The sequence below is a fragment of the Bombina bombina genome, chromosome 4 (assembly GCF_027579735.1).
Source record: "Bombina bombina isolate aBomBom1 chromosome 4, aBomBom1.pri, whole genome shotgun sequence".
Classification (NCBI taxonomy): domain Eukaryota; kingdom Metazoa; phylum Chordata; class Amphibia; order Anura; family Bombinatoridae; genus Bombina; species Bombina bombina.
In genome coordinates this window covers 401449716-401477166 of record NC_069502.1, presented here as the reverse complement: position 1 = coordinate 401477166, position 27451 = coordinate 401449716, and the positions used below count along the sequence as shown (strand labels likewise).

The 27451-nt window shown below is 42.4% G+C and overlaps 1 protein-coding gene across 2 annotated transcripts in view; it reads right to left on the bottom strand.

Annotated features, from left to right (window-relative positions):
• The window catches only part of RFC4 (replication factor C subunit 4), a 271306-nt gene that overhangs the window by 202851 nt on the left and 41004 nt on the right, over positions 1-27451 (bottom strand). For both annotated transcript variants that reach the window (XM_053710182.1, XM_053710183.1), the window contains one exon: positions 25905-25984. In XM_053710182.1, coding sequence (XP_053566157.1) covers positions 25905-25984 — 80 coding nt within the window. The remainder of the gene's footprint in view (positions 1-25904; positions 25985-27451) is intronic.

Genomic DNA, 27451 nt, shown 5'->3' with positions numbered 1-27451 from the left:
TCATCCTTACTTGTGGGATATTCTCTTCCCCAACAGGAAATGGCAAAGAGCCCAGCAAAGCTGGTCACATGATCCCTCCTAGGCTCCGCCTACCCCAGTCATTCGACCGACGTTAAGGAGGAATAATAGCATAGGAGAAACCATATGGTACCGTGGTGACTGTAGTTAAAGAAAATAAATTATCAGACCTGATTAAAAAACCAGGGCGGGCCGTGGACCGGACACACCGTTGGAGAAAGAAATTTATCAGGTAAACATAAATTCTGTTTTCTCCAACATAGGTGTGTCCGGTCCACGGCGTCATCCTTACTTGTGGGAACCAATACCAAAGCTTTAGGACACGGATGAAGGGAGGGAGCAAATCAGGTCACCTAAATGGAAGGCACCACGGCTTGCAAAACCTTTCTCCCAAAAATAGCCTCAGAAGAAGCAAAAGTATCAAACTTGTAAAATTTGGTAAAAGTGTGCAGTGAAGACCAAGTCGCTGCCCTACATATCTGATCAACAGAAGCCTCGTTCTTGAAGGCCCATGTGGAAGCCACAGCCCTAGTGGAATGAGCTGTGATTCTTTCGGGAGGCTGCCGTCCGGCAGTCTCGTAAGCCAATCTGATGATGCTTTTAATCCAAAAAGAGAGAGAGGTAGAAGTTGCTTTTTGACCTCTCCTTTTACCTGAATAAACAACAAACAAGGAAGATGTTTGTCTAAAATCCTTTGTAGCATCTAAATAGAATTTTAGAGCGCGAACAACATCCAAATTGTGCAACAAGCGTTCCTTCTTTGAAACTGGTTTCGGACACAGAGAAGGTACGATAATCTCCTGGTTAATGTTTTTGTTAGAAACAACTTTTGGAAGAAAACCAGGTTTAGTACGTAAAACCACCTTATCTGCATGGAACACCAGATAAGGAGGAGAACACTGCAGAGCAGATAATTCTGAAACTCTTCTAGCAGAAGAAATTGCAACTAAAAACAAAACTTTCCAAGATAATAACTTAATATCAACGGAATGTAAGGGTTCAAACGGAACCCCCTGAAGAACTGAAAGAACTAAATTGAGACTCCAAGGAGGAGTCAAAGGTTTGTAAACAGGCTTGATTCTAACCAGAGCCTGAACAAAGGCTTGAACATCTGGCACAGCTGCCAGTTTTTTGTGAAGTAACACCGACAAGGCAGAAATCTGTCCCTTCAGGGAACTTGCCGATAATCCTTTTTCCAATCCTTCTTGAAGGAAGGATAGAATCCTAGGAATCTTAACCTTGTCCCAAGGGAATCCTTTAGATTCACACCAACAGATATATTTTTTCCAAATTTTGTGGTAAATCTTTCTAGTTACAGGCTTTCTGGCCTGAACAAGAGTATCGATAACAGAATCTGAGAAACCTCGCTTCGATAAAATCAAGCGTTCAATCTCCAAGCAGTCAGCTGGAGTGAAACCAGATTCGGATGTTCGAACGGACCCTGAACAAGAAGGTCTCGTCTCAAAGGTAGCTTCCAAGGTGGAGCCGATGACATATTCACCAGATCTGCATACCAAGTCCTGCGTGGCCACGCAGGAGCTATCAAGATCACCGACGCCCTCTCCTGATTGATCCTGGCTACCAGCCTGGGGATGAGAGGAAACGGCGGGAACACATAAGCTAGTTTGAAGGTCCAAGGTGCTACTAGTGCATCCACTAGAGCCGCCTTGGGATCCCTGGATCTGGACCCGTAGCAAGGAACTTTGAAGTTCTGACGAGAGGCCATCAGATCCATGTCTGGAATGCCCCATAGTTGAGTGACTTGGGCAAAGATTTCCGGATGGAGTTCCCACTCCCCCGGATGCAATGTCTGACGACTCAGAAAATCCGCTTCCCAATTTTCCACTCCCGGGATGTGGATAGCAGACAGGTGGCAGGAGTGAGACTCCGCCCATAGAATAATCTTGGTCACTTCTTCCATCGCTAGGGAACTCCTTGTTCCCCCCTGATGGTTGATGTACGCAACAGTCGTCATGTTGTCTGATTGAAACCGTATGAACTTGGTCCTCGCTAGCTGAGGCCAAGCCTTGAGAGCATTGAATATCGCTCTCAGTTCCAGAATATTTATCGGTAGAAGAGATTCTTCCCGAGACCAAAGACCCTGAGCTTTCAGGGATCCCCAGACCGCGCCCCAGCCCATCAGACTGGCGTCGGTCGTGACAATGACCCACTCTGGTCTGCGGAATGTCATCCCTCGTGACAGGTTGTCCAGGGACAGCCACCAACGGAGTGAGTCTCTGGTCCTCTGGTTTACTTGTATCTTTGGAGACAAGTCTGTATAGTCCCCATTCCACTGACTGAGCATGCACAGTTGTAATGGTCTTAGATGAATGCGCGCAAAAGGAACTATGTCCATTGCCGCTACCATCAACCCGATCACTTCCATGCACTGAGCTACGGAAGGAAGAGGAACGGAATGAAGAATTCGACAAGAGTCCAGAAGTTTTGTCTTTCTGGCCTCTGTTAGAAAAATCCTCATTTCTGAGGAGTCTATAATTGTTCCCAAGAAGGGAACCCTTGTTGACGGGGATAGAGAACTCTTTTCCACGTTCACTTTCCAGCCGTGAGATCTGAGAAAGGCCAGGACGATGTCCGTGTGAGCCTTTGCTCGAGGGAGGGACGACGCTTGAATCAGAATGTCGTCCAGGTAAGGTACTACTGCAATGCCCCTTGGTCTTAGCACCGCTAGAAGGGACCCTAGTACCTTTGTGAAAATCCTTGGAGCAGTGGCTAATCCGAAAGGAAGCGCCACGAACTGGTAATGTTTGTCCAGGAATGCAAACCTTAGGAACCGATGATGTTCCTTGTGGATAGGAATATGTAGATACGCATCCTTTAAATCCACCGTGGTCATGAATTGACCTTCCTGGATGGAAGGAAGGATAGTTCGAATGGTTTCCATCTTGAACGATGGGACCTTGAGAAATTTGTTTAAGATCTTGAGATCTAGGATTGGTCTGAACGTTCCCTCTTTTTTGGGAACTATGAACAGATTGGAGTAGAACCCCATCCCTTGTTCTCTCAATGGAACAGGATGAATCACTCCCATTTTTAACAGGTCTTCTACACAATGTAAGAACGCCTGTCTTTTTATGTGGTCTGAAGACAACTGAGACCTGTGGAACCTCCCCCTTGGGGGAAGTCCCTTGAATTCCAGAAGATAACCCTGGGAGACTATTTCTAGCGCCCAAGGATCCAGAACATCTCTTGCCCAAGCCTGAGCGAAGAGAGAGAGTCTGCCCCCCACCAGATCCGGTCCCGGATCGGGGGCCAATATTTCATGCTGTCTTGGTAGCAGTGGCAGGTTTCTTGGCCTGCTTTCCCTTGTTCCAGCCTTGCATTGGTCTCCAAGCTGGCTTGGCCTGAGAAGTATTACCCTCTTGCTTAGAGGACGTAGCACCTTGGGCTGGTCCGTTTTTACGAAAGGGACGAAAATTAGGTCTATTTTTTGCCTTGAAAGGCCGATCCTGAGGAAGGGCATGGCCCTTACCCCCAGTGATATCAGAGATAATCTCTTTCAAGTCAGGACCAAACAGCGTTTTCCCCTTGAAAGGAATGTTTAGTAGCTTGTTCTTGGAAGACGCATCAGCCGACCAAGATTTTAACCAAAGCGCTCTGCGCGCCACAATAGCAAACCCAGAATTCTTAGCCGCTAACTTAGCCAATTGCAAAGAGGCGTCTAGAGTGAAAGAATTAGCCAATTTGAGAGCATTGACTCTGTCCACAATCTCCTCATAAGGAGGCGAGTCACTATCGAGCACCTTAATCAGTTCATCAAACCAGAAATATGCGGCTGTAGTGACAGGGACAATGCATGAAATGGGTTGTAGAAGGTAACCCTGCTGAACAAACATCTTTTTAAGCAAACCTTCTAATTTTTTATCCATAGGATCTTTGAAAGCACAACTATCCTCTATGGGAATAGTGGTGCGTTTGTTTAAAGTAGAAACCGCTCCCTCGACCTTGGGGACTGACTGCCATAAGTCCTTTCTGGGGTCGACCATAGGAAACAATTTTTTAAATATGGGGGGAGGGACGAAAGGAATACCGGGCCTTTCCCATTCTTTATTAACAATGTCCGCCACCCGCTTGGGTATAGGAAAAGCTTCTGGGAGCCCCGGCACCTCTAGGAACTTGTCCATTTTACATAGTTTCTCTGGGATGACCAAATTTTCACAATCATCCAGAGTGGATAATACCTCCTTAAGCAAAATGCGGAGATGTTCCAATTTAAATTTAAAAGTAATCACATCAGATTCAGCCTGCTGAGAAATGTTCCCTAAATCAGTAATTTCTCCCTCAGACAAAACCTCCCTGGCCCCCTCAGATTGGGTTAGGGGCCCTTCAGAGATATTAATATCAGCGTCGTCATGCTCTTCAGTAACTAAAACAGAGCATCCACGCTTACGCTGACAAGGGTTCATTTTGGCTAAAATGTTTTTGACAGAATTATCCATTACAGCCGTTAATTGTTGCATAGTAAGGAGTATTGGCGCGCTAGATGTACTAGGGGCCTCCTGAGTGGGCAAGACTCGTGTAGACGAAGGAGGGAATGATGCAGTACCATGCTTACTCCCCTCACTTGAGGAATCATCTTGGGCATCATTGTCATTATCACATAAATCACATTTATTTAAATGAATAGGAATTCTGGCTTCCCCACATTCAGAACACAGTCTATCTGGTAGTTCAGACATGTTAAACAGGCATAAACTTGATAAGAAAGTACAAAAAACGTTTTGAAATAAAACCGTTACTGTCACTTTAAATTTTAAACTGAACACACTTTATTACTGCAATTGCGAAAAAACATGAAGGAATTGTTCAAAATTCACCAAACTTTCACCACAGTGTCTTAAAGCCTTGAAAATATTGCACACCAATTTTGGAAGCTTTAACCCTTAAAATAACGGAACCGGAGCCGTTTTAAGCTTTAACCCCTTTACAGTCCCTGGTATCTGCTTTGCTGAGACCCAACCAAACCCAAAGGGGAATACGATACCAAATGACGCCTTCAGAAGTCCTTTATAAGTATCAGAGCTCCTCTCACATGCGACTGCATGCCATGCCTCTCAAAAACAAGTGCGCAACACCGGCGCGAAAATGAGACTCTGCCTATGCTTTGGGAAAGCCCCTAAAGAATAAGGTGTCTAAAACAGTGCCTGCCGATATTATTATATCAAAATACCCAGAATAAATGATTCCTCAAGGCTAAATAAGTGTTAATATCAATCGATTTAGCCCAAAAAAGGTCTACAGTCTAAATAAGCCCTTGTGAAGCCCTTATTTACAATCGTAATAAACATGGCTTACCGGATCCCATAGGGAAAATGACAGCTTCCAGCATTACATCGTCTTGTTAGAATGTGTCATACCTCAAGCAGCAAAGGACTGCAAACTGTTCCCCCAACTGAAGTTAATTGCTCTCAACAGTCCTGTGTGGAACAGCCATGGATTTTAGTTACGGTTGCTAAAATCATTTTCCTCATACAAACAGAATTCTTCATCTCTTTTCTGTTTCTGAGTAAATAGTACGTACCAGCACTATTTGAAAATAACAAACTCTTGATTGAATAATGAAAAACTACAGTTAAACACTAAAAAACTCTAAGCCATCTCCGTGGAGATGTTGCCTGTACAACGGCAAAGAGAATGACTGGGGTAGGCGGAGCCTAGGAGGGATCATGTGACCAGCTTTGCTGGGCTCTTTGCCATTTCCTGTTGGGGAAGAGAATATCCCACAAGTAAGGATGACGCCGTGGACCGGACACACCTATGTTGGAGAAATCTGTCCCTTCAGGGAACTTGCAGATAATCCCTTTTCCAATCCTTCTTGAAGGAAGGATAGAATCCTAGGAATCTTAACCTTGTCCCAAGGGAATCCTTTAGATTCACACCAACAGATATATTTTTTCCAAATTTTGTGGTAAATCTTTCTAGTTACAGGCTTTCTGGCCTGAACAAGAGTATCGATAACAGAATCTGAGAACCCTCGCTTCGATAAAATCAAGCGTTCAATCTCCAAGCAGTCAGCTGGAGTGAAACCAGATTCGGATGTTCGAACGGACCCTGAACAAGAAGGTCTCGTCTCAAAGGTAGCTTCCAAGGTGGAGCCGATGACATATTCACCAGATCTGCATACCAAGTCCTGCGTGGCCACGCAGGAGCTATCAAGATCACCGACGCCCTCTCCTGATTGATCCTGGCTACCAGCCTGGGGATGAGAGGAAACGGCGGGAACACATAAGCTAGTTTGAAGGTCCAAGGTGCTACTAGTGCATCCACTAGAGCCGCCTTGGGATCCCTGGATCTGGACCCGTAGCAAGGAACTTTGAAGTTCTGACGAGAGGCCATCAGATCCATGTCTGGAATGCCCCACAGCTGAGTGACTTGGGCAAAGATTTCCGGATGGAGTTCCCACTCCCCCGGATGCAATGTCTGACGACTCAGAAAATCCGCTTCCCAATTTTCCACTCCTGGGATGTGGATAGCAGACAGGTGGCAGGAGTGAGACTCCGCCCATAGAATGATTTTGGTCACTTCTTCCATCGCTAGGGAACTCCTTGTTCCCCCCTGATGGTTGATGTACGCAACAGTTGTCATGTTGTCTGATTGAAACCGTATGAACTTGGCCCTCGCTAGCTGAGGCCAAGCCTTGAGAGCATTGAATATCGCTCTCAGTTCCAGAATATTTATCGGTAGAAGAGATTCTTCCCGAGACCAAAGACCCTGAGCTTTCAGGGATCCCCAGACCGCGCCCCAGCCCATCAGACTGGCGTCGGTCGTGACAATGACCCACTCTGGTCTGCGGAATGTCATCCCTTGTGACAGGTTGTCCAGGGACAGCCACCAACGGAGTGAGTCTCTGGTCCTCTGATTTACTTGTATCTTCGGAGACAAGTCTGTATAGTCCCCATTCCACTGACTGAGCATGCACAGTTGTAATGGTCTTAGATGAATGCGCGCAAAAGGAACTATGTCCATTGCCGCTACCATCAACCCGATCACTTCCATGCACTGAGCTATGGAAGGAAGAGGAACGGAATGAAGTATCCGACAAGAGTCTAGAAGTTTTGTTTTTCTGGCCTCTGTCAGAAAAATCCTCATTTCTAAGGAGTCTATTATTGTTCCCAAGAAGGGAACCCTTGTTGACGGGGATAGAGAACTCTTTTCCACGTTCACTTTCCATCCGTGAGATCTGAGAAAGGCCAGGACAATGTCCGTGTGAGCCTTTGCTTGAGGAAGGGACGACGCTTGAATCAGAATGTCGTCCAAGTAAGGTACTACAGCAATGCCCCTTGGTCTTAGCACAGCTAGAAGGGACCCTAGTACTTTTGTGAAAATCCTTGGAGCAGTGGCTAATCCGAAAGGAAGCGCCACGAACTGGTAATGTTTGTCCAGGAATGCGAACCTTAGGAACCGATGATGTTCCTTGTGGATAGGAATATGTAGATACGCATCCTTTAAATCCACCGTGGTCATGAATTGACCTTCCTGGATGGAAGGAAGAATAGTTCGAATGGTTTCCATCTTGAACGATGGAACCTTGAGAAACTTGTTTAAGATCTTGAGATCTAAGATTGGTCTGAACGTTCCCTCTTTTTTGGGAACTATGAACAGATTGGAGTAGAACCCCATCCCTTGTTCTCTTAATGGAACAGGATGAATCACTCCCATTTTTAACAGGTCTTCTACACAATGTAAGAATGCCTGTCTTTTTATGTGGTCTGAAGACAACTGAGACCTGTGGAACCTCCCCCTTGGGGGAAGTCCCTTGAATTCCAGAAGATAACCTTGGGAGACTATTTCTAGCGCCCAAGGATCCAGAACATCTCTTGCCCAAGCCTGAGCGAAGAGAGAGAGTCTGCCCCCCACCAGATCCGGTCCCGGATCGGGGGCCAACATTTCATGCTGTCTTGGTAGCAGTGGCAGGTTTCTTGGCCTGCTTTCCCTTGTTCCAGCCTTGCATTGGTCTCCAAGCTGGCTTGGCTTGAGAAGTATTACCCTCTTGCTTAGAGGACGTAGCACCTTGGGCTGGTCCGTTTCTACGAAAGGGACGAAAATTAGGTTTATTTTTTGCCTTGAAAGGCCGATCCTGAGGAAGGGCGTGGCCCTTACCCCCAGTGATATCAGAGATAATCTCTTTCAAGTCAGGGCCAAACAGCGTTTTCCCCTTGAAAGGAATGTTAAGTAGCTTGTTCTTGGAAGACGCATCAGCCGACCAAGATTTCAACCAAAGCGCTCTGCGCGCCACAATAGCAAACCCAGAATTCTTAGCCGCTAACCTAGCCAATTGCAAAGTGGCGTCTAGGGTGAAAGAATTAGCCAATTTGAGAGCATTGATTCTGTCCATAATCTCCTCAAAAGGAGGAGACTCACTATCGACCGCCTTTATCAGATCATCGAACCAGAAACATGCGGCTGTAGCGACAGGGACAATGCATGAAATTGGTTGTAGAAGGTAACCTTGCTGAACAAACATCTTTTTAAGCAAACCTTCTAATTTTTTATCCATAGGATCTTTGAAAGCACAACTATCCTCTATGGGTATAGTGGTGCGTTTGTTTAAAGTGGAAACCGCTCCCTCGACCTTGGGGACTGTCTGCCATAAGTCCTTTCTGGGGTCGACCATAGGAAACAATTTTTTAAATATGGGGGGAGGGACGAAAGGAATACCGGGCCTTTCCCATTCCTTGTTAACAATGTCCGCCACCCGCTTGGGTATAGGAAAAGCTTCTGGGAGCCCCGGCACCTCTAGGAACTTGTCCATTTTACATAGTTTCTCTGGGATGACCAACTTGTCACAATCATCCAAAGTGGATAATACCTCCTTAAGCAGAATGCGGAGATGTTCCAACTTAAATTTAAATGCAATCACATCAGGTTCAGCCTGTTGAGAAATGTTCCCTGAATCAGTAATTTCTCCCTCAGACAAAACCTCCCTGGCCCCATCAGACTGGGTTAGGGGCCCTTCGGAAATATTATTATCAGCGTCGTCATGCTCTTCAGTATCTAAAACAGAGCAGCCGCGCTTACGCTGATAAGTGTTCATTTTGGCTAAAATGTTTTTGACAGAATTATCCATTACAGCCGTTAATTGTTGCATAGTAAGGAGTATTGGCGCGCTAGATGTACTAGGGGCCTCCTGAGTGGGCAAGACTCGTGTAGACGAAGGAGGGAATGATGCAGTACCATGCTTACTCCCCTCACTTGAGGAATCATCTTGGGCATCATTGTCATTATCACATAAATCACATTTATTTAAATGAATAGGAATTCTGGCTTCCCCACATTCAGAACACAGTCTATCTGGTAGTTCAGACATGTTAAACAGGCATAAACTTGATAACAAAGTACAAAAAACGTTTTAAAATAAAACCGTTACTGTCACTTTAAATTTTAAACTGAACACACTTTATTACTGCAATTGCGAAAAAACATGAAGGAATTGTTCAAAATTCACCAAATTTTCACCACAGTGTCTTAAAGCCTTAAAAGTATTGCACACCAAATTTGGAAGCTTTAACCCTTAAAATAACGGAACCGGAGCCGTTTTGAACTTTAACCCCCTTACAGTCCCTGGTATCTGCTTTGCTGAGACCCAACCAAGCCCAAAGGGGAATACGATACCAAATGACGCCTTCAGAAGTCTTTTCTAAGTATCAGAGCTCCTCTCACATGAGACTGCATGCCATGCCTCTCAAAAACAAGTGCGCAACACCGGCGCGAAAATGAGGCTCTGCTTATGCTTTGGGAAAGCCCCTAAAGAATAAGGTGTCTAATACAGTGCCTGCCGATATTATTATATCAAAATACCCAGATAAAATGATTCCTCAAGGCTAAATATGTGTTAATAATGAATCGATTTAGCCCAGAAAAAGTCTACAGTCTTAATAAGCCCTTGTGAAGCCCTTATTTACTTGCAGAATAAACATGGCTTACCGGATCCCATAGGGAAAATGACAGCTTCCAGCATTACATCGTCTTGTTAGAATGTGTCATACCTCAAGCAGCAAGAGACTGCACACTGTTCCCCCAACTGAAGTTAATTGCTCTCAACAGTCCTGTGTGGAACAGCCATGGATTTTAGTGACGGTTGCTAAAATCATTTTCCTCATACAAACAGAAATCTTCATCTCTTTTCTGTTTCTGAGTAAATAGTACATACCAGCACTATTTCAAAATAACAAACTCTTGATTGAATAATAAAAACTACAGTTAAACACTAAAAAACTCTAAGCCATCTCCGTGGAGATGTTGCCTGTACAACGGCAAAGAGAATGACTGGGGTAGGCGGAGCCTAGGAGGGATCATGTGACCAGCTTTGCTGGGCTCTTTGCCATTTCCTGTTGGGGAAGAGAATATCCCACAAGTAAGGATGACGCCGTGGACCGGACACACCTATGTTGGAGAAACATTCCTCACACTGAAGTTTCCTGTACTCCTCAGCCTCTGTGTGAACAGCACTGGATCTTAGTTGCAAATGCTAAGATCATCATCCTCCAGGCAGAAGTCTTCATCCATCTGCTGCCTGAGAGTAAATAGTACACACCGTTACCATTTAAAACAACAAACTCTTGCTTGAAGAAATAAAAAACTAATATTTTATCACCTCTTTCACTTTACCCTTCCTAGTACTTAGAGTAGGCAAAGAGAATGACTGGAGGTGGAGCTAAGGGAGGAGCTATATAGACTGCTCTGGTGCTCTTTGCCACTTCCTGTTAGCAGGAGGAGAATATCCCACAAGTAAAGGATGAATCCGTGGACTCGTCGTACCTTATAGAATATATATATATATATATATATATATATATATATATATATATATACATACACTGTCCCTTTAAATTGTATTAGCTCCTAAAATGTGTAATCTACCACTCTCTTATAGTGTTGGAGCAAACAAGAGTGTGAAAGAACTAATAAAAAACTGGCCCTTTGATAAAGCCTGAAAAAGAACAGGATACTATGCCTTAAATTGTATTGTCCCCTTTTAAATTAAAAAACCAACAATTTTACTGAACCGGATAAACATTTTAGTAATTTCTTTGCTTGTAAGAAAAAAATGAATAACACCTCTGTGCCTCAACAGCTCTGCTGTGGCGCCTACCTGCCACCCGGTTTTCAGACAAGCCTATCAAGCTAGATTACGATCGAGTCTCAGAATGCTAGCAACCGCTTGCTTTATACAACCATGCGGTTCTAGTGTAACACTCAATTGACAACTTGATGTCGGAAGCTCCGGAACAGAATAACTGCTGTGCGGCTTCTCTAACCCGACTGAAGCGCGCGAAAATTAGCCCCGCCCTTCGTGGTCGTCAAAACCTAATGCCGCTTCTCGGCTAAGTCTTAATTAAAAAACCGATAGCCCCGGAAATGTTCAGTGCCTGTATAATGTTGCTTATAGCAAAACTCAGTGTCTGTACAACGATGTCTGATAGGGAAGCCCTCTATTAAAGGAGCCCATGTTCCCTAAGAATAACCCCAAGCAGAGCCCAGTGTCTGAACAAATTTGTAGTGTATGGGAGTCCTCTACTTAAGGAGACCATGACCCCAATAAAAATAGCCCCAAGCGTGGCCCATGAATAGATGGTGTCTGGCAAGGGAGTCCTCTACTACTTAAAGAGCCCATGTTCCCAATAAAAAACAGAATTTATGTTTACCTGATAAATTTCTTTCTCCAACGGTGTGTCCGGTCCACGGCGTCATCCTTACTTGTGGGATATTCTCTTCCCCAACAGGAAATGGCAAAGAGCCCAGCAAAGCTGGTCACATGATCCCTCCTAGGCTCCGCCTACCCCAGTCATTCGACCGACGTTAAGGAGGAATATTAGCATAGGAGAAACCATATGGTACCGTGGTGACTGTAGTTAAAGAAAATAAATTATCAGACCTGATTAAAAAAACCAGGGCGGGCCGTGGACCGGACACACCGTTGGAGAAAGAAATTTATCAGGTAAACATAAATTCTGTTTTCTCCAACATAGGTGTGTCCGGTCCACGGCGTCATCCTTACTTGTGGGAACCAATACCAAAGCTTTAGGACACGGATGAAGGGAGGGAGCAAATCAGGTCACCTAAATGGAAGGCACCACGGCTTGCAAAACCTTTCTCCCAAAAATAGCCTCAGAAGAAGCAAAAGTATCAAACTTGTAAAATTTGGTAAAAGTGTGCAGTGAAGACCAAGTCGCTGCCCTACATATCTGATCAACAGAAGCCTCGTTCTTGAAGGCCCATGTGGAAGCCACAGCCCTAGTGGAATGAGCTGTGATTCTTTCGGGAGGCTGCCGTCCGGCAGTCTCGTAAGCCAATCTGATGATGCTTTTAATCCAAAAAGAGAGAGAGGTAGAAGTTGCTTTTTGACCTCTCCTTTTACCTGAATAAACAACAAACAAGGAAGATGTTTGTCTAAAATCCTTTGTAGCATCTAAATAGAATTTTAGAGCGCGAACAACATCCAAATTGTGCAACAAACGTTCCTTCTTTGAAACTGGTTTCGGACACAGAGAAGGCACGATAATCTCCTGGTTAATGTTTTTGTTAGAAACAACTTTCGGAAGAAAACCAGGTTTAGTACGTAAAACCACCTTATCTGCATGGAACACCAGATAAGGAGGGGAACACTGCAGAGCAGATAATTCTGAAACTCTTCTAGCAGAAGAAATTGCAACTAAAAACAAAACTTTCCAAGATAATAACTTAATATCAACGGAATGTAAGGGTTCAAACGGAACCCCCTGAAGAACTGAAAGAACTAAATTGAGACTCCAAGGAGGAGTCAAAGGTTTGTAAACAGGCTTAATTCTAACCAAAGCCTGAACAAAGGCTTGAACATCTGGCACAGCTGCCAGCTTTTTGTGAAGTAACACCGACAAGGCAGAAATCTGTCCCTTCAGGGAACTTGCCGATAATCCTTTTTCCAATCCTTCTTGAAGGAAGGATAGAATCCTAGGAATCTTAACCTTGTCCCAAGGGAATCCTTTAGATTCACACCAACAGATATATTTTTTCCAAATTTTGTGGTAAATCTTTCTAGTTACAGGCTTTCTGGCCTGAACAAGAGTATCGATAACAGAATCTGAGAAACCTCGCTTCGATAAAATCAAGCGTTCAATCTCCAGGCAGTCAGCTGGAGTGAAACCAGATTCGGATGTTCGAACGGACCCTGAACAAGAAGGTCTCGTCTCAAAGGTAGCTTCCAAGGTGGAGCCGATGACATATTCACCAGATCTGCATACCAAGTCCTGCGTGGCCACGCAGGAGCTATCAAGATCACCGACGCCCTCTCCTGATTGATCCTGGCTACCAGCCTGGGAATGAGAGGAAACGGCGGAAACACATAAGCTAGTTTGAAGGTCCAAGGTGCTACTAGTGCATCCACTAGAGCCGCCTTGGGATCCCTGGATCTGGACCCGTAACAGGGAACTTTGAAGTTCTGACGAGAGGCCATTAGATCCATGTCTGGAATGCCCCACAGCTGAGTGACTAGGGCAAAGATTTCCGGATGGAGTTCCCACTCCCCCGGATGCAATGTCTGACGACTCAGAAAATCCGCTTCCCAATTTTCCACTCCCGGGATGTGGATAGCAGACAGGTGGCAGGAGTGAGACTCCGCCCATAGAATAATCTTGGTCACTTCCTCCATCGCTAGGGAACTCCTTGTTCCCCCCTGATGGTTGATGTACGCAACAGTCGTCATGTTGTCTGATTGAAACCGTATGAACTTGGTCCTCGCTAGCTGAGGCCAAGCCTTGAGAGCATTGAATATCGCTCTCAGTTCCAGAATATTTATCGGTAGAAGAGATTCTTCCCGAGACCAAAGACCCTGAGCTTTCAGGGATCCCCAGACCGCGCCCCAGCCCGTCAGACTGGCGTCGGTCGTGACAATGACCCACTCTGGTCTGCGGAATGTCATCCCTTGTGACAGGTTGTCCAGGGACAGCCACCAACGGAGTGAGTCTCTGGTCCTCTGATTTACTTGTATCTTTGGAGACAAGTCTGTATAGTCCCCATTCCACTGACTGAGCATGCACAGTTGTAATGGTCTTAGATGAATGCGCGCAAAAGGAACTATGTCCATTGCCGCTACCATCAACCCGATCACTTCCATGCACTGAGCTACGGAAGGAAGAGGAACGGAATGAAGTATCCGACAAGAGTCCAGAAGCTTTGTTATTCTGGCCTCTGTTAGAAAAATCCTCATTTCTGAGGAATCTATAATTTTTCCCAAGAAGGGAACCCTTGTTGACGGGGATAGAGAACTCTTTTCCACGTTCACTTTCCAGCCGTGAGATCTGAGAAAGGCCAGGACGATGTCCGTGTGAGCCTTTGCTCGAGGGAGGGACGACGCTTGAATCAGAATGTCGTCCAGGTAGGGTACTACTGCAATGCCCCTTGGTCTTAGCACCGCTAGAAGGGACCCTAGTACCTTTGTGAAAATCCTTGGAGCAGTGGCTAATCCGAAAAGAAGCGCCACGAACTGGTAATGTTTGTCCAGGAATGCAAACCTTAGGAACCGATGATGTTCCTTGTGGATAGGAATATGTAGATACGCATCCTTTAAATCCACCGTGGTCATGAATTGACCTTCCTGGATGGAAGGAAGGATAGTTCGAATGGTTTCCATCTTGAACGATGGGACCTTGAGAAATTTGTTTAAGATCTTGAGATCTAGGATTGGTCTGAACGTTCCCTCTTTTTTGGGAACTATGAACAGATTGGAGTAGAACCCCATCCCTTGTTCTCTTAATGGAACAGGATGAATCACTCCCATTTTTAACAGGTCTTCTACACAATGTAAGAACGCCTGTCTTTTTATGTGGTCTGAAGACAACTGAGACCTGTGGAACCTCCCCCTTGGGGGAAGTCCCTTGAATTCCAGAAGATAACCCTGGGAGACTATTTCTAGCGCCCAAGGATCCAGAACATCTCTTGCCCAAGCCTGAGCGAAGAGAGAGAGTCTGCCCCCCACCAGATCCGGTCCCGGATCGGGGGCCAATATTTCATGCTGTCTTGGTAGCAGTGGCAGGTTTCTTGGCCTGCTTTCCCTTGTTCCAGCCTTGCATTGGTCTCCAAGCTGGCTTGGCCTGAGAAGTATTACCCTCTTGCTTAGAGGACGTAGCACCTTGGGCTGGTCCGTTTTTACGAAAGGGACGAAAATTAGGTCTATTTTTTGCCTTGAAAGGCCGATCCTGAGGAAGGGCGTGGCCCTTACCCCCAGTGATATCAGAGATAATCTCTTTCAAGTCAGGACCAAACAGCGTTTTCCCCTTGAAAGGAATGTTTAGTAGCTTGTTCTTGGAAGACGCATCAGCCGACCAAGATTTCTGTAATGTCCCTTTAAGACATTCCACTCAATTCCTCCTGCCTATAAAACCACTCCCCTTTCTTCACATCATTGCTTGATTATTTTGTGCTTAGCCTGTTGTGTTCAACCTGTTCACAGCAGTCTCTTTCAAGTCTGACCTCTAATGCAAGTGCTTATTTTATTTAAGCAATCTCTATAGTTATTTACTGCTGTGTTACCTTGCTACTTTTTCAACTGTGAAGGATTCTTACTTTGGAACCTGCTTCCCTGCTTCAAGCAGCTCAGCATACTGGATCTTTTTCCTTTTGGATTCCTACACTGCATCAAGTCCCGGCTGCAAGGATCACTTCCTCATTTTTGCTCACCTGCTGCACACTGTCTGCAAAGCTCTCATCTGTTCCTCCCAGCAATCTCTCCTACCAAGTTGTAAGTAGATTGTTATCTAAAACATTGTTCACTGCTCTGAAAACTGGATCCAGTCCTTTCTTCATCTGCAACTAAGGTACAAACATTCATTAACTATTTATGCCATATGCTCCACCTTTTACAGGCATAACAAGCTGTTATAACCTCTGTTTGCTTAAGCTGCATATTAATCCACTGACTCAGTAATCACTTATGAACTCTCTTTTTTGACCAAGTGAAATTCATTACCTGTGACTGTTAACCTATCAACTCCTGTTACTAGTTGCATGAGATTTCTAAAGGCACAGATTGTGATATTAACTATATCTTGTCTGCTATCCATTATGTCTTATTAACTTGCTGGCACAGTTTTTTACCAGTTGTTACAGAATAACATTCTGGTTTCTTGTCCAGCTACATTTACAACCTTACATAATAATCAAGCCTATAAAGTTAAAGTTATATAGCTTAATGGATCCACAGGCAGTTAAAGCAGAGTTTGACACTCTCAATCAGAAAGTTGATTTTCTAGCAAGAGGGCTCACAGAACTTCAGGCAGAGAATGCTGCACTGAAAAATGTACTTAAAGATATTGTTGCCCCAAAATCTCCAGACCCTCCAGAACCTTTAATTAACCCACCTGCTGTTTTTTCTGGTAAAAGATCTGACTTCAGAGGTTTTAAAAACGCCTGTTACCTACTGTTTTCAATGAAGCCAAGAACTTACTGCACAGAGAAAATAAAGGTTTGCACTGCCATATCCTATCTTGCAGGTGAACCCAGGGCGTGGGCTAACCGCTTTTTTGAGACACAAAGTCAGTTGTTAGACTCACTAGATCAATTTTTTGCTGCAATGGCATCCCTTTATGAAGACAGCAATAGTCAAATAAACGCAGAAACAAAACTAAGAGCATTAAAACAAGGAAAACGTCCTGTGGAGGACTTTATAACAGAGTTCCAAATGTGGGCCACAGACACATTATGGAATGATATCACCTTGAGAAACCAGTTCAGACTGGGACTTAATGACACACTAAAGGATGAAATATCCAGACTTGATATGCCAGAAACTCTGACTGGACTTATTAAATTAGCAACTACACTGGACCGCAGACTTAGGGAACGCCGTTCAGAAAGACTGACTACAGAGACCACTTTAAAGAGACCCTCACCTATTTACACAGAAAGAGAATCCCATTTCCCCACACCAATGGAGATTGGTGTAATTAAAGCCCCACTAACCTCAGAGGAGAAAAATAGAAGACGCATCTCCAATTTGTGCCTCTATTGTGCCAGTAGAGACCACCCAGTAGCAACATGTCCCATACTACAGAGATCAAGGAAGGGTAAGCCATTACATTTATGCAATACCTCCCTATATAACCACAACAATGCACTCACACTGATTTTATCTCTACAGTGGGATCGACTTCAAATCAAGACTGAGGCCATTGTTGATTCAGGGGCGTATGGGTGTTTTATGGATGCCACTTTTGTTAGTGCTAATAAAATACCGTGTGTTACAAAGCAAAAACCTCTGTTCATTAAAGTAATAGATGGTTCATTGATTCATAGTGGTCCTATAAAACAACACACCATACCTTTATTAATAACTACTACTGATGGTCACACAGAATATCAAAGCTTTGATATAATACCCTCAGCACTACATACCATCATCTTAGGTTTTCCCTGGTTAGTCAAACACAATCCCACTATAGACTGGAAACACTCAAAGATAACATTCCCCTCCTTATTTTGTAAAACCACTTGTTTTCAACAACAAACTATAGGAATGTTAGATGTTAGCATACCAACAGAGTATCAGGATTTAAGTGATGTGTTTGATTTAAAGGAAGCAGAGACTCTTCCTCCCCATAGGGATTTTGATTGTCCCATAGATTTGGTACCCGGAGCAGTAGTTCCATATGGGAAAATATATCCCCTCTCTCAAGATGAGTTACAGTATCTCAGAGAATATCTAGACGAGAATCTTAGGAAAGGTTTCATAGTACCATCTGTATCACCCGCAGCTGCCGGAATATTTTTTGTAAAAAATAAAGATCAATCATTAAGGGCCATTATAGATTACAGAGCTCTGAATGCAGTAACTGTAAAAAACCGTTATCCACTTCCACTCATCCCTGAACTTTTAGAACGTCTCAATGGTGCAACTATTTTCACCAAATTAGATCTGAAGGGGGCATATAATTTGATAAGAATTAAAGATGGGGATGAGTGGAAAACTGCATTCAGGACAAGATATGGCCTATTTGAGTATAAGGTCATGCCTTTCGGCCTTTGTAATGCCCCTGCCACTTTCCAACATTTTATAAATGAGATATTTAAAGACCTCATTGACGTGTGTGTTATAATCTACCTGGATGATATTTTAATTTATTCACGGACTACATCTGATCACATTAAACATGTTAGGTGGGTTTTGACAAGATTGCGTGAAAACAGGTTATTTGCTAAACTTGAAAAATGCCTTTTTCATGTCCATGAGATAAAGTTTCTTGGATACATAGTAACACCAGATCAAATCCGAATGGATCCAGATAAGTTATCTGCAATAAAGGATTGGCCAAGACCCACTAATGTGAAATCCTTACAGAGATTTCTGGGTTTTACAAATTTCTATCGCAAATTTATTCATAATTTTTCAACAATTGTTAAACCCCTAACCAGTTTAACCAGCAAAAATACTAAGTTTACCTGGTCTCCTCACGCAGAGGAAACTTTCCTTTTATTAAAAGATAGATTCATCTCTGCTCCTATATTGAATATACCTGACCATACTTGTCAGTTTATAGTTGAAGCAGATGCCTCAGACACTGGAATTGGGGCAGTTCTTTCTCAAAAGTCTAAATTAGACAATATACAACATCCCATAGCCTATTACTCCAGAACCTTACAACCAGCTGAAGCTAATTACTCCATAGGGGACAAGGAATTGTTAGCAGTCAAATCAGCACTAGAAGTATGGAGGCATATATTAGAGGGCACAAAGACTCCTTTTATAATATATACAGACCATAAAAACCTACAATATTTACGCCAAAGTAAAACTCTCTCCTCCCGTCAAGTGCGATGGAGTTTATTTTTGGACAGGTTTAACTTCCTGATTACTTATAGACCTGGACGTTTAAACACAAAAGCAGACGCATTGTCCCGCATCCATGAACAAAGCTTAAGGCCAGATCAAAATATGTATTTAATACCCCCACATAAGATAATAGGTCAGTTAACAACATTTGAGAATGACATTATCAGAGCACTCCAAACAGATGACCTACCTAATGATAGCCATCTAATAAAAGAAAATACTGGACTTTACACTTATCATAAAAAGTTATACATTCCAAAACAATTACGGAATTTTATCCTAAACTACTACCATGACAACCCATTATCAGGCCATCCAGGTATACATAAAACCAAAGAATTACTTTGCAGGGATTTCTGGTGGCCCAAAATATCAGATTCTGTACAGGATTATGTCAATTCCTGTGATGTTTGTGCCAGAAATAAAGTTGAAAGAAAGAAACCCATTGGATATCTTAATCCCTTACCTATACCAGAAATTCCATGGTCACTGATTTCTATGGATTTCATAGTGGAACTACCTCTATCTCAAAACCATAATACCATTATGGTCGTGGTCGATCATTTGACCAAGTTGGCCCATTTTGTTCCCTTAAAATCACTTCCCACCGCAACAGAGACCGCACAAGCTTTCATTAACAACATTGTGCGCTTACATGGCATACCACGGTCCATCATTACCGATCGCGGTACTCAGTTCACCTCTCATTTTTGGAAAACTCTTTGTACCAGTTTACGTATTCAACCAAGACTAACCTCATCTTACCATCCGCAGGCAAATGGTCTCACAGAAAGAGTGAATGGCTTACTTGAGCAATATTTACGTTGTTATATCACTCACCTACAGGACGATTGGATCTCTCTCCTTCCCTTGGCAGAGTATTCCTACAACAACTCAATTTCATCCTCCACTAGGGTAACACCTTTTTATGCTACTTATGGCTACCATCCTCAATCCATTCTACTATCACCAGATAGAAGGGCATCCCCTTCAGCTTCAACATACTTAACCAATTTACAAAACACTTTGACTTTACTAAAAGAACATTTAAACACTGCTAAAGCTGGGCAAAAACTTTATTATGATTTGAGACACAGGCCGTGTCCTGATTACAAACTGGGAGATCGAGTCTGGCTTTCCACCAAATACCTGAAACCGGCAGTGCCCTCCAAGAAGCTGGGCAGTCAATACATTGGTCCATTCCCCATTGTTCGAATTCTAAGTCCGACGTCTGTTACCTTGGACTTACCGAGACATTTCAGAATTCACCCCACATTTCATGTTTCGCTTCTGAAGCCCTATATCTCGAGCGCATCACGTTCACGTCCCCAGGCACCTCCACCGCCCATTCAGTTGGATGGTCAGGAAGAGTTTGAGCTTGAAACCATCTTGGACTCCAGAATCTCTCGTGGACGTTTGGAGTACCTCCTCCGTTGGAAGGGTTACGGTCCTGAGGAAGATTCTTGGGTACCTCGCTCCCGTGTTAATGCTCCTCAGCTGCTTAGGGCTTTCCATCTCCGTTATCCTGATAAACCTTCTACTGCATCCTCGGAGAGGATGTCCTGAGTGGGGGGATATGTAATGTCCCTTTAAGACATTCCACTCAATTCCTCCTGCCTATAAAACCACTCCCCTTTCTTCACATCATTGCTTGATTATTTTGTGCTTAGCCTGTTGTGTTCAACCTGTTCACAGCAGTCTCTTTCAAGTCTGACCTCTAATGCAAGTGCTTATTTTATTTAAGCAATCTCTATAGTTATTTACTGCTGTGTTACCTTGCTACTTTTTCAACTGTGAAGGATTCTTACTTTGGAACCTGCTTCCCTGCTTCAAGCAGCTCAGCATACTGGATCTTTTTCCTTTTGGATTCCTACACTGCATCAAGTCCCGGCTGCAAGGATCACTTCCTCATTTTTGCTCACCTGCTGCACACTGTCTGCAAAGCTCTCATCTGTTCCTCCCAGCAATCTCTCCTACCAAGTTGTAAGTAGATTGTTATCTAAAACATTGTTCACTGCTCTGAAAACTGGATCCAGTCCTTTCTTCATCTGCAACTAAGGTACAAACATTCATTAACTATTTATGCCATATGCTCCACCTTTTACAGGCATAACAAGCTGTTATAACCTCTGTTTGCTTAAGCTGCATATTAATCCACTGACTCAGTAATCACTTATGAACTCTCTTTTTTGACCAAGTGAAATTCATTACCTGTGACTGTTAACCTATCAACTCCTGTTACTAGTTGCATGAGATTTCTAAAGGCACAGATTGTGATATTAACTATATCTTGTCTGCTATCCATTATGTCTTATTAACTTGCTGGCACAGTTTTTTACCAGTTGTTACAGAATAACATTCTGGTTTCTTGTCCAGCTACATTTACAACCTTACAATTTCAACCAAAGCGCTCTGCGCGCCACAATAGCAAACCCAGAATTCTTAGCCGCTAACTTAGCCAATTGCAAAGAGGCGTCTAGAGTGAAAGAATTAGCCAATTTGAGAGCATTGATTCTGTCCATAATCTCCTCATAAGGAGGAGAGTCACTATCGAGCACCTTAATCAGTTCATCAAACCAGAAATATGCGGCTGTAGTGACAGGGACAATGCATGAAATGGGTTGTAGAAGGTAACCCTGCTGAACAAACATCTTTTTAAGCAAACCTTCTAATTTTTTATCCATAGGATCTTTGAAAGCACAACTATCCTCTATGGGAATAGTGGTGCGTTTGTTTAAAGTAGAAACCGCTCCCTCGACCTTGGGGACTGACTGCCATAAGTCCTTTCTGGGGTCGACCATAGGAAACAATTTTTTAAATATGGGGGGAGGGACGAAAGGAATACCGGGCCTTTCCCATTCTTTATTAACAATGTCCGCCACCCGCTTGGGTATAGGAAAAGCTTCTGGGAGCCCCGGCACCTCTAGGAACTTGTCCATTTTACATAGTTTCTCTGGGATGACCAAATTTTCACAATCATCCAGAGTGGATAATACCTCCTTAAGCAAAATGCGGAGATGTTCCAATTTAAATTTAAATGTAATCACATCAGATTCAGCCTGCTGAGAAATGTTCCCTAAATCAGTAATTTCTCCCTCAGACAAAACCTCCCTGGCCCCCTCAGATTGGGTTAGGGGCCCTTCAGAGATATTAATATCAGCGTCGTCATGCTCTTCAGTAACTAAAACAGAGCATCCACGCTTACGCTGACAAGGGTTCATTTTGGCTAAAATGTTTTTGACAGAATTATCCATTACAGCCGTTAATTGTTGCATAGTAAGGAGTATTGGCGCGCTAGATGTACTAGGGGCCTCCTGAGTGGGCAAGACTCGTGTAGACGAAGGAGGGAATGATGCAGTACCATGCTTACTCCCCTCACTTGAGGAATCATCTTGGGCATCATTGTCATTATCACATAAATCACATTTATTTAAATGAATAGGAATTCTGGCTTCCCCACATTCAGAACACAGTCTATCTGGTAGTTCAGACATGTTAAACAGGCATAAACTTGATAAGAAAGTACAAAAAACGTTTTAAAATAAAACCGTTACTGTCACTTTAAATTTTAAACTGAACACACTTTATTACTGCAATTGCGAAAAAACATGAAGGAATTGTTCAAAATTCACCAAACTTTCACCACAGTGTCTTAAAGCCTTGAAAATATTGCACACCAATTTTGGAAGCTTTAACCCTTAAAATAACGGAACCGGAGCCGTTTTAAGCTTTAACCCCTTTACAGTCCCTGGTATCTGCTTTGCTGAGACCCAACCAAACCCAAAGGGGAATACGATACCAAATGACGCTTCAGAAGTCTTTTATAAGTATCAGAGCTCCTCTCACATGCGACTGCATGCCATGCCTCTCAAAAACAAGTGCGCAACACCGGCGCGAAAATGAGACTCTGCCTATGCTTTGGGAAAGCCCCTAAAGAATAAGGTGTCTAAAACAGTGCCTGCCGATATTATTATATCAAAATACCCAGAATAAATGATTCCTCAAGGCTAAATAAGTGTTAATATCAATCGATTTAGCCCAAAAAAAGTCTACAGTCTAAATAAGCCCTTGTGAAGCCCTTATTTACAATCGTAATAAACATGGCTTACCGGATCCCATAGGGAAAATGACAGCTTCCAGCATTACATCGTCTTGTTAGAATGTGTCATACCTCAAGCAGCAAAGGACTGCAAACTGTTCCCCCAACTGAAGTTAATTGCTCTCAACAGTCCTGTGTGGAACAGCCATGGATTTTAGTTACGGTTGCTAAAATCATTTTCCTCATACAAACAGAATTCTTCATCTCTTTTCTGTTTCTGAGTAAATAGTACGTACCAGCACTATTTGAAAATAACAAACTCTTGATTGAATAATGAAAAACTACAGTTAAACACTAAAAAACTCTAAGCCATCTCCGTGGAGATGTTGCCTGTACAACGGCAAAGAGAATGACTGGGGTAGGCGGAGCCTAGGAGGGATCATGTGACCAGCTTTGCTGGGCTCTTTGCCATTTCCTGTTGGGGAAGAGAATATCCCACAAGTAAGGATGACGCCGTGGACCGGACACACCTATGTTGGAGAAATATGTATACTTAAGTGCAGAGTCCTTTCTGAGTTAAATATGTCCTAGAATAATAAAAACTGCACTTACCTCGATGCTGACCGACAGCAGGACAGCCTCAACAGGTGTAAGAGGTCCTTTCCCTCCTATAGCCCTGTGGACAAAGATAGGGCCTGAGTTAGTTTCTGCTTAGCCCTTAACAAGAAGGGCAGCATCACAGTATGGGAGGCGCAGTGAGAATTATGTCCTACCAGTTCCCATTGCTCTAAAGCCACCAATAGCTCTACTCTAGAGACTGACATGGACTACGGCTACACCCTAGAATAAAGCAGCACTCTCTGGCACTACTTTTAAAAATAAAAAACTCTTGATTGAAGAATCTAATCTAACACCTCACTTTACCTCTTCCTATCACTAACATAGGCAAAGAGAATGACTGGAGTGGGAGGGAAGGGAGGAGCTATATATACAGCTCTGCTCTGGTGCTCTTTGCCTCCTCCTGCTGACCAGGAGGCGTAATCCCACAAGTAAGGATAAAATCCATGGACTCATCGTATCTTTAAAAAGAAAACAATTAAAAAAAAAAAAAAAAAAAAAAAAAAAAAAGGTCCAAAGCACTAAGGATTATATATTAATAACAGGACAATACCTTAAATTGCACATCAATTTAAATAACTCCCATCAATCTAGGGCTAAGTGTAAATAATATGCTCGTTACTATATTATGCAAAGCATAGTCCCAAATCACTTGATTTAAAATAAATAATCCAAATTATTATTTGTCGGAACAGGTGATCTAATCCACATAAGCCAGGAGTTGTAAGCTTAAAAAGAAACGTATGCTGTCCTAAAAAAGTGAAAAGTAAACATCTGTAGTTGTCCTTTAGGCTAATGACATAACCATAAAACACAATACCATGTGCAGGAGTTCATTGGAGTGAAGAAGCTGGTGCCTAGGAACTGCTCCACAAAGGCTCAAAAAAGGTGAAGGTTTTGCAAACTTGGATATATTGTTTTAATCTGTGTTGGTATAGGTATACATTTTCCTTCACTTTGCTGAAAGAAATGTCCCAAGTCAATATGACAGTATTGTACATATGTAGGTAGAAAATGACGACCAGTTTCCTCAAGCAATTTCCTTGCCAAAGACAAAGATCCCCTTAATGGACTTTCTAGAAGGCACTCCTGTTCAAATGGAGTGAGCAATATTATGAGATCATTCTGAAAAGATGAGGTGTTTAGAAAGGGTTGAATTTTGTTGTATTTAAACCATCATGTAAAAAAATTCATAAAATCCTGTGTAGTTCTATACAGGCACTTCCTGTTAGAGAGGAGTTTACACACTGGGATCGTACAGCCAATTTTGATCCAGTTTCCCCACAGCGTTCTGATAGCTAGCCCCTTTACAATCTCTGCATTGGAACCCTGAAGTAGAGATATCTCTTCCGTGTCTCACAATTCAATCCTACCCAAATACACTCATATACTGTAAAAGAAATGAGTCAGTGTTTCCTGGTCTGCAATCTATTGCAACCCATGGTTTAGATTGAACATTTCTAGCACCCCGTCCTGGAGTGGCCTATACATAGTGCTCTTATTGATTTTGGGCTTCACTTTTACCCAAACAGCATTAATTGTAGATTAAGACTGTCATATATATGTGTGCTTGGGAGCTTGATAGGTAGAGCCTGTAAAACTTATAATAATCTGGGCAGTATATTCATTATAATAACCTGTACCTACCCTAGCATGAGAGAGATTGATCCTACCAAGAGGCTAGGTCCTTCTGTATTGTGGAAAAGGTCGATCTAGAATTAAAGGAATAGTCTAGTCAAAATTAAAAACTTTTATGATTCAGATCCTATTATCAATTTTTCTTTGTTCTCTTTGTATCTTTATTTGAAAAAGCAGGAATGTAAGCATAGAAGCCGGCCCATTTTTTTGGTTCAACACCTGAGTAGCACTTTCTTATTGGTGTCTAAATATAGCCACCAGTCAGCAAGCGCTACCCATGTGCTGAACCAAAAATGGGCCAGCTACTAAGCTTACATTCAAATAAAGATGCCAAGAGAACGAAGAAAAATTGATAATAGGAGTAAATTAGAAAGTTGCTTAAAATTGCATGCTCTATAGGAATCATGAAAGCTTAATTTTGACTAGACTATCCCTTTAAACTCTTAAAAAGTGATCTGGACAAGGAGTGCTATGCCTAAATATTTGAGAGCTTTCAACTGAAACTTATAAGGGCAAATTGCCTCCAGGGAGTAATTTTACACTCATAATTTATTTTTATTTATTTTTTTTGGTTATTCAACGAGGAAACAGCAATATAGCATTTATGTATACTTTTTCTTTTTTTAATAAAATAAACATGCAAACTAACAGCAGAGTGAATTATACAAGAACTGCAGTCCATAAGTCAGTACAAAGCAACGGGAGGAATGTTGCAGAATCAGCAGTGTGCAGCAAGATCAGCTTTGTTTTAGATTTTCTATTGTACTTTACCCAAAGAGCTCTCTAGACGCTGCCAAAATTGTAGATGTTTTGCCTGTTCCTGGTGGTCCATAGAAAAGTAGGTTAGGGAGCTGTAAAGCAGGAAAGAAGTCATAAACAAACAGTGAAATATAACATCACGGATAAAAAAACAAATTTAAAATGTACTTGTATTATCAAATTTGTTACAAAAGCTAAAATCACTGCGCTAAGAAACAAAAATATACTGTAAATAATCCTACAGTTTAGGGAGTCTCCCAAAATTCCTAGCACAAGCACAAAACAAGAAAATGGAAACTCAATTATTCCACCCGGTGAGCCCTGGATACCTCCCTCCTTTTGGCTGCTTTGCATCAGGAGTCCCTGGATTTTCAAAGAGCCTTATCGTTCATCATTTGTTCTTTGGACTCTGCTAACACCATTCATGATTGCCCCTCACATGTTTGTTGGGCTCTATGTGTATGTATATATATATATATATATATATATATATATATATATATATATATATATATATATATATATATATATATATATATATATATATATACATATATATATATATATATATATATATATATATATATATATATATGTGATAGAGAGTATTTTTTCTAATAGCGCTTGCAGAAGATGTTCCTCACAGGTAAGAAATTGGAGAGAGGAAAACAAAAAATGGGAAATTTTCCCAGATGAATATGGGTAATGAAAGGTAATTAAAGACAATAATAAATGCTCACCTGTTAGATCACAGGGACCAGCAATCAACGACGAATAGAAACGGATGGTGTGTATAAACACCAAAATTCAAGGATAGGACACAAAACAATTTCCAGCTCAGCCCTCCAAGTGTCAACCGCCTGGGTGCATATACCTCAAATCGGGAATAAGATCAATCTATCTATAGAATACTAAGAAGCTACAAGATGGCCTGTCCTTATGTGTCCACACTTGGTCATCTACATGTTGGACATTGATACCTAATTCACTATGGTGTCATAAGAAATCATATCCTGGACATTGTCTAGAAATATTCACACACACCATATAATGTATAAAAAAGTTACAGGCCACATTAATATATACATAGTAATAGAGGTACAATGATGATTGTCATGACTCAATACGCCGCTCTTTATCCTAGTACGCTAGTTTGAATACTTTTGTGAATTCACTGTATCATTAAGTGAATTTTTTCTAGTGGGACATATATCTTAGTCATATTACTAATATACAGAGATATAGATGTACTTGTTTAGTTGCTAAGTTTGAAGGCTAACATAACAAGTAAAAGCTTGTAGAATCTTACTGCTCGAACACAGACGCTTCCTCAAACCGTCCAACCGGAAGTGAACTTGGAGGCCGCGAGGCCGCTTGGGATTGCCCCAGGAGTGCCGTAGTCGGTGTATGCCGAATCCAGCAACAAAATGATACAGGAGAAAAAGAATTTGACAGGCACTGCAATCCAGGTAAATTTGCAAATAAAAAGTCTCTTTTATTCAAAGATACAAGGTAAATACCAATCCAAGAAGAGGGAGACCTTAGTAAAGGTGACTCTT